We start from the raw sequence: 12,894 nt of genomic DNA on the forward strand, positions 1-12,894 counted from the left end.
AATCATCTCAGTGATACTGAACACACCAGTTCTCTAAGGATGTAAAAAGCATTTACCCACCTGAAAAAATTAGCATAATATATTGCTAAATGAAAAAAGCAGTATAATCATAAGACAGAACGCATAGTGTGAGATGATTTTTGTTTAAACAATTTTTTCTTTAGATACGTATGTACAGAGGAGGGTTTGTTTGGAAGACCAAACACTTAGGACAACATATTAACATGGTTTTCTGTCTGGGTAGCTGGAAGACTGTGGATTTTTTTCCTGTCAAAATTTTTGGTAACACACAAGCATTGATTTCGTGATAAGAAAAAAGCTTCTTAAAATAAAAAAATCCCCTAAGATTTCTTATTAGTCCTTATATAGAAAAGGAATTACTCCAGATTTTCAACCAAGCCTACATTAAAAAAAAAGATAACAGATTAAAAAAAACATAGAACAAGCAGGTCAGAAATTGCTTCCTTCAAGGCAATATTCAAGGAAATTTCTGCTTTGTTGAATATTCAGTGGGTGTTGGCTGGCTCTGGGCACTGTGTTCCATCATACTTTATTGGAAATAACTACTAACCACTGTGCCAGCCATGAAATCACTGGCTTCAAGGTAAAAGGAAGCAGACTTCCATCTGTTATGGCTAGAAAGACAGTGCTTTCATGTGCCCATGACGCTTTCCTTGTATCTGACTACAAACCCCACTCATTTCATACGCTCTAGTCTGACAATTGGAATTCCAGTTGTAGTTGTACTGGCCAAAACCTGTAAGCAAAGACGGCGGACACAGTCTGAGAAGGAAAGTTTGGCAATCTCTCTTACATTTCTAGCAAGTCTAAGTCAGGGGCCTCTGGTTCCATGGTGGAAAATATCATAACTCCCACCAGCTCGTCTTTCTCAGCCTTCCTCTTCCCAGTTTTCCACTCCTGTAAATAGGAACATTGTAACATTACAGTGAAAAGCAAAGTCAAACTAGTCTTTCAAAATTCCCTAACAGAATCAGCTCGCTGATCATCTTTATTTTTCTAACTTTCAGGAAGCAGCTCCCACGCCATATCCCTCTGCACCATGGACCAAATGCCCACACATCCCAAGTGCAATCCTGCATGTGAACATGCCACTGCGCAACGGTCCCATGAGCCCAGGACCTTCGGAGTGAGGTGAGTCAGCCACTTGCCTTGCCCACTGCACACCAACAGAAACACGGCGACAACAAACACACCCTAGCAATGTGAACAAATTGCTCAAACTTTTAGGTTAACTGCTTTCTAAAAAAGGTTAAAGCTTTTCTAAAATATAATATAGGAACTCATATTATGAGCTATTTATAAAAAACATATTATTGCAAGATATTTATATAAAAGTGCCCAAAGGAAAAATACACAGTATAACGAATTCTCACAACGTGAATTCCTGTCTAACTACCACGAGGCCAAGAAAGCAAAGAGCTAGCATTCCAGAAGCTCCTCATAGCCTTTCCCAATCGCTACCCCTTCCTTCCCCCACAAAGGGGCCGTTATCCTCTCTTCTATGGCTATCACTTCCTCACTTTTCTTTACAGTTTGACCATCTAAGAGTGAGTCCCTAAACTATAGGTCTGCTAGTTTTCTGAACTAGCAAAGAACTCTATGCAGCGTATTCTTTGGTGTCTGGCTTCTTCTGCTCAACCTGTGCGTAGGAGCTACACCCACGCTGCTGTTGCAGCTGTGGCTCACTCAGTCCATGGCTGTATAATATTCCACTGTACAAATATTTCCCAATTTATTTATCCATTCTACTAATGGTAGCCACCTCCAGCCCCTGCCAAGTTACGAATAAAGCTGCTAGATACATGTCTCCAAGTGTAAATGTGCACGCATTTCTGTTAGGTATATATTGAGGGTGGAAAATGGTTCAGCTTTAGTAGATAATGACAAACTGTTTTCCAAATTGGTCTTACCAATTTTCACGCCCACCAGCAGTGGGTGAGAGTTTCAGCAGCAACCCATCTCAAGAACACACTTGGTATGGTCAGTCTTGCTTATCTTAGCCATTCTGGGGAGTGTGTAGTGGTATTTGCTGTGTTTTCAATGCATTACCTTGATTGCTAGTGAGATTAGGTGCATTTCTATACATCTGGTGATGATTCACATACTTCCCTTTGTGAGGTACATTACCAAATCTCCTATTTTTCTCCTGGGTTATCTTTCTTATATTCTAAAATCCAGCCCTTTTTGGTTATATATCTTCATTTTGAGCTTTTCACTTTTAATAGCTTCTTTTGAGAAAGAGAAGTTCTTAATTTTAATGTGGTCTAATTTATCAATCTACTCCTGTATGGTTAGTCATTTTTGTGTCTTATTTCAGAAATCCTTCCTTACTCTGGGGCTATGAAGATATTCTGCTATGTTACCTTCTAAAAGCTTTATTGTGTTGCCGTTCACATTTAGACTTGTGGACCATCTGGAATTGACTTCATTTTTATTTTTGATTTTATTTACAATGGAAACTTAAAAACATATAAAGTAGAGAGAAAAGTATAATAAACCCCTACAGACTCAGCTTCCACAACGATCAACATTTTGCCAATCTTGCTTTATCCACTCTTCTCCATTCTACCTTTCATCTTTTCCAGCTTACTTTAATGGAAATCTGAGACATAGTATCATTTCACCTATAAATACCTCATTACATGTCTTTAACAGATAAGAGCATGTTTTAAGAACATAACCACAACACCAATATCAACTGTAACAAAATCAACAGTAGATTTTTGTGAAGGAGGGACCACATTTTCTTTTTCCCCCAGTGACGCCATCCAACTGACCCAGCGCCATTTACCAAAAAGACTGTCCTTCCCCCACTAAACTCAGCACCACCTTTGTCATAAAGCAAGCGTCCCCTCTATTCTGCTCTACTGGTCTGTCTGTCCTTCGCCAATACTATGCTTTTAAAACTATTTTAGCTTTATAATGAGTCTTGCTGTCCCACCTCCCACTTCTTACTTTTTCAAGAGCATCTTGGCTATTCTCAGCACTTTGATTTTCTACATAAGACATCTTTTCTGATCTTCAACCCATGAAACAGTATTGGAAAATTTATTTAGGTCTTCTTTTATTTGTCTCAACAATGTTTCATACATTTTTAGGTACACTGATCATTTTTATTCCTAAATATTCGATATTTTTGATGCTATTGTAAATTATAGTTTTTTTAAGACTTTCCTTTTTGTTTTTTGCTCATATATAAACATGCAATGTTTTATATCCAGCTATCTTACTAACCACTTATTTCTAAGCATTTTTCTGCAGATTTTTTGGGATTTTCTAGGTCCACCCATCTCTATGAGCTACTATGGACCACAGAATCACCGTTTTTACTGATTATCTAGTTTTACACTGTCATTTAGTAGGAGAGGAAAGTATGGCCAAGAGATGAAATGCCATGGCTGAGACCACAGAGGTAATCAGAAGCAGAACCAAGACTAGAACTCAAGTGCCCTGGCTGCGCGTTCTTTCTTTTTTCTAATATATCAAAACCACCAAAAAAGCCAACGTCTAGATTTATTTTTTTAATAACAACATTCTGCATAAAACACAACCTTTAGAAGTGCATTCTAGATCAAATCCGTGGCAAATCAATCAAACAAGCCCGTGTTAAAGTCCTGTGGGGAATGAGTCAGGCAGAAAACCTGGAGGGGTCCGTGCAGTTTTGTAACTACACAGAATTCACCCAAAGAACCTAGTTTCACTACTATACAGCTACACGACATACTGTGACTGAATATCGCATCTCGCCAGGAAAACTATAGAGTTTTCTAGAGCAGACCATAAGGCCAGACCTACGATACATACAAATTCACAGAGAAATGCTGAAGCGCATCAGTCTTTTCTAATTCCTGACCTGGTCACGTACAACACACGCAAATGAGCCCGTCAATTCTAGAAATAAGCGGTAACTGAAAATAAGGCCCCAAATATTTCAACTATGTTCAGTGTATGCCTAAGTCTGTAAACACATGCACAGCCCTAATATTACGCTTGTTATTGTAAACATGTTCACTGTATGAAGAGAAAAGTACCACAAAGACGTTTAGCAAGTAAATCTCTGAAATTCCAACACGGTATACAGTATTTTATTATTTGATCAAACATGAAAATAATGTCAAGACTTTCTTCTAGGATCGTAATATATCTCCTATCTGCCTTTGGCGCCCGAGCTAACTAATGCTTTTATTCTTCAGACTGTTTTCTAAGATATGTAATATTTGTTATGAGAGAAATTCTGGAGAAAACACCTTTGGAGAATAAAAAGGTACAATAAAGAGTACAGTAAAAGCTTGCTGAGAGAGAAAACGATTTCCAAAGCAGACAATAAGGAGATGTCAAGTAGCCAATTTTGTCTTGATTTTCAAAAAAGAACAGATGACTTGGCAGAATGACAGCCCACGGGGGCAGGCAGACCCCAGCATTTACTTTGCACTCACAACTACAGTTCTGGAAAACAACTTGGCTTTGAGAAGCACAATTTAATTCCAAACCTACTTTTCCTTTCAAAATGCTATTACACTGTAAGATGAAGACGTGACCGTGAGAAATCATTCACTCTACTGCCCTCACTTCATGCTGATATCCTGCGTGCTTTGGGGTTTATCCTAGTTTTAAAAGCATCTAGGAAAAAACTCCCCACGCTATCATGTCCTTCACCGCTGCCCACCCTGGGCCAGCCCACTCTCCCCGTTTACGGGAACCGTTCCGGCAGCAGCTCTTTTGAACGTCATGACGGATTTCCTACGGTTGGGACTTACGTTTCCGTTTCCTCATTGTCTTTGGAGGAAATGAGAAATCACCAAGCGGCCAACATAATTTTAACTCCTTTCAGACACAAAATTGGTGTGAATGTGAGAACTCCCAATATCCTCTAAGGCTATCATAACAAAAAGCCTTACCTTTTCATCTCGGAAATTTAGAAATTGCTGGAAAACCTCACTTTCTGAGATTACTGGATGGCGACACATCCTGGTCATCCAGGCCTGCAGTCTCTCCATGCGCATTTTGATAAATTCTTCTTCAAAGCGACCTGCAAGAGACAGGCCCGGAGTGAGGTGCAACTTCGTCTAAATGGATTACTGCTGCTCCAACTGAAGAGCCGTTTACATCGCTGCTGGCTACTCGGTAGGAAGTCATTTAGTAAAAGGGAAACCAGGGTCAATTTTTCACTAACCTAAAACCAAGCAACAAAGTGAATGCTCAAAGACCTCCAGGAAAGATACAACAGACTTGTTACTCTGAAAGAACGAAATTCCAAGTTAACAAATTAACAAACCTTTTAACTGAGACAATAATCATAGCCTCAAACTGCTATTTTCTTCAAGGATCCCTAAAATACTCAACAAATTTAAAAGCAAATTTACCTCAATATGAAAAATTCTCTTTCTTATAAAGTAACATTACGCCAGTTCCTGTGGCCATATGAAGCCCCATAGGCAAGAAAGGAGTGAAAGAGTGGAATTTAATAAGTAATTCTTATGAAGCACATGAAATTTCTCTATTTATAAAAATGTGCCCAAATGCAATATAATCTCAGATATACAAATTCAAATTTAGTATTTATGAAAAGTAACTTAGGGCTATAGCTTTTTCATCTGCTTTGTTTTTTAAATTACTTGAACTGAAAATAGAAAAAGCAATTTTTCCATGAATGCAATAATGGAAGCTGCTATCCCAGAACTTATGACTATTCTAAAACACAGCTTAATGGGTGATATTCTGTTTTAAAAGTAGAAAATCAGCTTAACGTACCAAACATCAAAGGAGTACTGAGAATTTTTATAAGCCTACTAAACAAAGTCACTATCAGTTAAAAGGCTCCTGGAGATGGAAATTCTGGCTACAGCCCAGGGAGAGAATCAGCTAATTCTATCCCCAAAAAGCAACTACCAAGCTGAACAAAACCCACCAAAGCAGTGCTCTGGAAACCAAGCAAAGGCAAACAGCCATCTAAGAAGTGTTTACGTTTGCAAAACTGCTGAACTTCGGGCAAGAAGAGTGGGAGAATGGGGCACTCTGGCCTGGGGCCGCTCCCGTGGTCCCTGTTGCCCCTGCACGTCCCCACCCTCTACTTGGTGCACATGGAGGCTGTGCCAGGGCGAGGCCAGCTGCGAGGACTGCAGCTGCAGCTTCCCTGGGGAGGCAGGAGGCTCACTCGATCTGGAGCAGGAGACACCCAGGCTTCGGGGTGGTGGCAGTGACAACCCAGAGGCCAAGCTTGCACGGTTGAGCCAAGCATACTCCAGGCTGAGAGTGAGAGGAGAAACAGAGGGGACTAGAAGGGGTCCAGGCCAGCCACATCCTCCTAGCCACCTCTGAGGCTGCAGGCACATGTACAGGAGACACGAAAGGGCCCACGAGAAAGTAAAAGTCAGGGCTAACTTGGAAAGGACCAGAACTGTGAACGCACTCCCTGCCCACACACAGATCCATCAGCAGAGGACAGAGGCCGTTCTGGCTGGAGGGGGGCTTACTGCCAACCTACACAGACACAGGAGCAGGCCTGGGGAGCCAAACTCACCAAGGAAAACATAAAAATAATGGAGCTGCAGGGGAGACAGACTTCAGAGACGTAGCCCAGGCAAGTTACTTACCAAACAAGCAAGCGTAACGCAGAAACAACAATGACCCTCAGAGAAGAAAAACCAGAATCCAGAGGTGCTAAAATATATTCTCTAAAATGTCTCGTTTTCAACAAAAAATTAAGAGATACATAAAGAAACAGTGAGGTATGACCCACACTGAGGGGGGAAAAGAAAAGCAGTCACTAGAAACTGTCTCTAAACGTCCCCCTAGACTGTTTGACTCCAGCAGACAAAAACAAAAGGGCCGACAAAGCAGCTTCCATAAATATGTTCAAAGAACTAAAGGAAGCCGTGTTTAAAAGAGTAAAGAAAAATATGCAAAGAAATCAAGAAACAGGGGTTCTTAAGAAGGAGACAGAAACTATAAAAAAAATCAAATGGAAATTTTGGAGTTGAAAATACAATAACCGAAACTGCAAATTCACTGTAGGGGCTCAATGCAGACTCAAGACAGCAGAAGGAAGAACGAGGGACTCTGAAGATAACTCAACAGAAGTTATCTCATCTGAAGAACACGCAGAAAAGAAACTGAGGTAAAATGAACAGAGCCCCAGACCACATCAAGCACACCAACATACGTGTAATGGGAGACCCCAAAGGACAAGAGAGAAAAAGAAAAATCATTTAAAGCGATAGTGGGGAAAAATTTCCCAGATTTGATGGAAAACTTTAATCTATACTTCCAAGAAGCTCAACAAACTCCAAGTAGGATAAATATAAAGATATCCACACCAAGATACAGCAGAATCAAACTGCTGAAAGACAAACACAAAAAGAAAATCTTGAAAGTAGTAAGTGAAAAACGACAACATTTATGGGGAGTGTGCGCACAGGTGTGTAGCTGTGTGATCGACAGAACAGACTGGTTTGTCATCTGACACCCGGAGGTCAGAACACAATGGAGGGACATATTCATCACGCTGAAAGGAAAACTATCAGCCACCAATTCTATAACCAATAAGCCTATCCTTCCTAACGGGGAAAAATGAAGACATTCCCAGATAAACAAAGAATTGAGACAATTCACTGATAGCAGACCTGTGTTACAAGAAATATTATAAAGAGTCCTGCAGGTTAAAAGGATATTACCTCAGGCTAAAATGAAATTACCCAAATCCACAAGGAGAAATGAAGAGCACCAGAAATATGTGGGTTAATATGAAAGACACTATAGATGTATTTTTTCTCGTGTCTTCTCTTAACTTTTTCAAAAGATATGAGTGTAGAAAGCAACAATTATCGCACTTTATTGCTGGATTTTTAACATATATAGATGTAATATATGATAATAACAGCATAAAAAGAGAAGGCAACGGAGTTATATTGAAGAAAATTTTCTATTAACTTTACTAGAATTAATATTAATCTGAAGTGTACTGTGATGTTACAAAGAGATGCATATTATATCCACTAAGGCAACTACTAAGAAAATAACTTGTAAAATTTAGTTTTAAAAATGGGAAGAATTAAAAAGGCACATTAGAAAACATTTAACACAAAAGAAAAGCAGTAAAGGAGGAACAGAGGTATAAACAAGGCACATAGAAAACAAACAGCAAAACAGCAAATGTAAGTCTAACTGGATCAAAAATTATATTAAATATGAATAGTCTAAAAACTTTAATCAAAATGCAGAGATTGTCAGACTTGATAAAAAAGCAAGATCCAACTATGGTGCCAAGAAGAGACATACCTTAGATTCACAGACACTGACAGATGAAAAGTAAAAGGATGGGAGACAATGTACCACGCAAACAGTAACCATAGGAGAACTGCAGTGGCCATATTAAAAACAGACAAAACAGACTTAAACACAGACTTCCTGTGGAAATCTTACTAGAGACAAGGGGGAGCACTTCATAATGATAAAAGGGTCACTACATCAGGAAGATACAATTACAAACTGAATGAACACCTAACAAGAGAGCCTCAAAATATATGAAGCAAAAAGTGACAGAATTGAAAGGAGACATGTCCAACAATAATAGCGAAAGATTCAAATACCTTATTCTCAATAATGAACAGATCTAGAAAGAAAACTGGCAAGGATCTAGAAACCTGAACAACACTATCAATCACCTCAGCTTAACCAACAAGACACACAGACGGCTCTATGCAACTGCTGCAGAGCTGATACGTGGAACACTCTCCAGGACGACCCCACGACAGGCCATAAAAAAGTCTCAATAAATTTAAAAGATTAAAATCATACAGGATATGCTTGTTCTCTGAGCATAACAGAAAAAAACTGGAGATCAAGCAACAACAAAAACGTGGGAAATGCCCACATATTTGGAAATTAAACCTATTTCTAAATAATCCATGGGTCAAAGAACTTACAAGGGAAATTAGAAAATATTTTTAACTGAATGAAAATGAAACATATCAAGATTTATGAGATACAGCTAAATCAGGACTTAGAGGAAATTGTGTAGCATTTAATGCTCATAGCAGAAAAAGAGAAAGGTCTCAAAACAATAATCTAAGTTTCCATGCTACAAAACTAGAAAAGGAGTAAATTGAATCCAAAGCAAACAGATGGAGAGAAACAACAAAAGAGCAGAAAAGAACGAAATAGAAAAGAGAAAATCAAGAAAATAGAGAGGAGACACCAATTATCAAAATCAGGAATGAAGGAGCAGCTATCCCCACAGACCTTAAAAGTATAAAGGAATACCGTGAACAATTCTGAACTCATACCCAACAACTTACTCGAAACAGATCAACTCTAGAAAGACCTGAACAACCAAAGCTCACTGAAGAAGAGAGAGCCTGAGGAGCCTTATACCTACTTAGGAAATTCATACTCAAAGCCTTCCCACAAAGAACACTCTAGGTCCAGATGATTTCACTGGTGAATTCTATCGAACACTTACAGAAGAAATAATATCAGTTCTAATCTCTTCAAGAATACAGAAAAGGAGGGAATACTTCCAAACTTATTTATGAAGCAAGCATTACCCTACGCCAAAACCAGGCAAAGACATTACAAGAAAACTATAGACCAATAACCCTCATGAACACACACACAAAAATCTTCAACCAAATAGTAGCAAACTGAATCCAGTAATACAAAAAAAAACAATACTATGTCAGGACCAAGTGAGGTTTATCTCAGGAACGCAAGGCTGGTTCAGCATATTAAGAAAAACTGTACAATTGCATCAACAGATGCACAAGATACATTCAAGTAGAAAACTTTCAGCAAACTAGGAACAGAAGGGAAGTCCCTTAATTTGATAAAAGGACATCTACAAAAAATCTACAGCTAACATCCTATTTAATGGTGAAAGACAATGTTTTCTCTCTAAGATTGGGAACAAGGCAAAGATGTCTGCTCTCACCATTTCTATTCAATATCATACCGGACGCCTTACCCAGGTCAATATGGCAAAAACAGAAATGGAAGGCAGACAGACTGGGAAGGATGAAATAAAACCATCTCTACTCCAAGATAATGCGATTGTCTACATAAAAAATTCCCAAAGAATTCACAAAAAGCCTCCTGGAACTCGTGAAGTTAGCAACATTGCAGATATGAGGTCAATACACAAAAATTGGTTGTTTATCTCTAGATGCAACAAATAACTGGAAAACAGAAATTAGAAAACAAATGGTACCATTTATAACAGAACTCCTCAAATAAAATTCTTACATGTAAATCTAACAAAATATGTGCAGAATCTGAATGCTGAAAACTACAAAATACTAATGAAAATCAAATGTGACATATTTACGCTCTTGGATTAGAAGACTACATATTAAGATTTCAATTCTCTCAAAATTGATCTATGCAATCAATGCAATGCCAATCAAAATCCCAGCATGATTATTTACAGTTATCTACAAACTCACTCTGAAATTTACAGGGAAAGGCAAAAGAAAAAGAATAGCCAAAAACAATTTTGAAATAGAACCAAGTTGGGAGAGTCACACTACCTGATTTAAAGACTTACTTTGAAGGTACACAGATCAAGAAAGTGTGGTACTGGCAAAAGGATGGACACATAAATCAACGGAACAGGACCTCAGGCCAGAAATAAACCCACACAAATCTGGTCAATTGGATTTTTTACAAAGGTGCAAAGGCAATTCAACAGAAAAAGGATACTCTCTTTCCAACAGATAGTGCTGGAACCAGTGGATACCACCTTACCCTACCTCACATCTTATACAAACATTAACTCAAAAGGCATGGTCGACCTAAATGGAAAACCTAAAACTACAAAATTTGTAGAGGAAAATATCAATGTGAACTTGGGTCAGGTAAAGAGGTCTTGGTCACAATGCCTAAAGCACAATCCATAAACGAAACAACTGACACAATGGGCTTTATTAAAATTAAAAGCTTTTGTTATGCAAAAGACACTGTTAAGAGAAAGACAAGCTATGCCTGGGAGAAATTATTTGCAAAAGGACTTGTTTCCAGAATATATAAAGAATTCTCAAAATTCAACAATAAGAAAACAATCTAATAAAAAATGGGCAAAAGATTTAAACAGACATTTCACCAAAGGAAAGACATTGATGGGAAATAAGTACATGAAAAGTGCTCAACACCATTAGTCATCAGGCAAATGCAAACTAAAACCATGATGAGATACCACCACATATCCTAAACTACACTTGTTAAAATCAAGAAAAACTGACACTACCAAAAGTGCCCTGACACTCTCATCCATCGCTGGTGGGGATTCCAAAATGGTACAGCCACTTTGGGTAAGAGTTTGGCAATTTCATAAACATTAAACACACACCTACCACATGACCCAGTCATTCTGCTCCTGGGTATTTATTTGCCCAAGAGAAACGAAAACTTATATTCATATAAAAACTTGTATGTGACTGTTTATAGCAGATTTATAATTGCCAAAACCTAGGAACCCAAATGTCCTTCAGTGAGTGAACGGAGAAACAAACTATGATACAGCCATACATTGAAATACTTCTCAGCAGTGAAAAGAAGACACAAACTACTGATAACACACAAGATGGATGAATTTCAAGTGCATTGTGCTAAGTAAAAGAAGCCAGACTCAAAAGACTACACACTAGATGCTTCCATTTATGATATTCTAGAAAAGGCAAAATTATAGAGACAAGGATCAGACCTGTGTCGCCACGAGTCAGGACCAGGGGGAGGGGTTGAATATAAAGGGGAAGCAATGGAATTTTGGAAGGTGATGGAACTTTCCGTAGCCTGAATACAGTGGTGGTTACAAGACTGCAGTGGTAGTTGTCAAAACTCTTAGAACTGTACACCAAAAAGGAGTTAATTTACTGTATGTAAGTTTAAAAATAAATTTAAAAAAATGCAGCCTGGACTTTCCTTTAGAAATTATGAGTACAAATAAGCACAAGTCTTTTAATGAGAAGAGTCTTATCAACCCACATATCAAAAACCCATGAACAGCAGGATGGTCTGGACACCTCCTGTATAGTAAAACACTTCAAATTTTGCACTTACTGGGAGTAGAGATTAAGTAGTACATAAACTTAAGCTATGCAGACCCACCTCCCGGACAGAAGAGACCCAGAAACTCACTGTGGACCAGGATTACACTGAATTTCCCATAGGAGAAAGTGAATTACACCAAGAGTTCATAATCTATTCACTGGTTGAAATTAATTAACTAATGATTCTTCTTCTTCTTCTTATTTTCTGACATCGCCGGTTTATTTCCAAACTATGACTTCGGAAGTTATTTTGTGCTTGGTAAGATTTTCATACCAGGTTCCAGAGAATCAGGGAAAAGGCAGGGAGGAAGGATTGCCATTTCCTCATTTTCAATGAACCTTACTTATTAGCTTTCCACTAAGAATGTGAATGTACCAGTTTGGCGTCCAGGAATCAAACCAGATTCATTCAGTATTATTTCACAAAGAACAAAATCCTTGCACAAATGAAAAACGTTATCTCTAAGTGTTTCACGGAGCCATTATCGAGTCCACAGAAGTGTCATGACATCATCCACTTGGCAGTCCGGTTTCTTTTCTCCAGGGTTTCCGTGAGAGGGGAGTGTACAGAATCACGTCTGGTTGGTACCACGGGCAGGAGGCAAATCAGGGAGAAAGAAAGCGGCTTCTGTGCTTTTCCGTTTCCTCGGCACACATCCCAGCCAGTGAATCAAAGCCCAACTCTCTTCTGACTGGGGGCTGCTGCTTTCTCGCTTTTCTGTGACATCCCCCGGCTTCAGGCCTGAACTGCTTTTTTTAAAGACAAACCTTAGTATGGGAGGATAACCGTGACTCTGATGCTTTAAAATGGCACCAAGTTATCTGACTCAGA

General features: G+C 38.7%; 1 protein-coding gene across 9 annotated transcripts in view; it reads right to left on the bottom strand.

Annotated features, from left to right (window-relative positions):
• SNX9 (sorting nexin 9) overlaps positions 1 to 12,894 on the bottom strand; it is a 104,319-nt gene that overhangs the window by 15,306 nt on the left and 76,119 nt on the right. For all 9 annotated transcript variants that reach the window (XM_008533323.2, XM_070603087.1, XM_008533325.2 and 6 more), the window contains 2 exons: positions 4,920 to 5,050; positions 815 to 918 (listed from right to left, as the gene is read on the bottom strand). In XM_008533323.2, coding sequence (XP_008531545.1) covers positions 815 to 918; positions 4,920 to 5,050 — 235 coding nt within the window. The remainder of the gene's footprint in view (positions 1 to 814; positions 919 to 4,919; positions 5,051 to 12,894) is intronic.

Source organism: Equus przewalskii, chromosome 32, assembly GCF_037783145.1.
Source record: "Equus przewalskii isolate Varuska chromosome 32, EquPr2, whole genome shotgun sequence".
Lineage (NCBI taxonomy): Eukaryota > Metazoa > Chordata > Mammalia > Perissodactyla > Equidae > Equus > Equus przewalskii.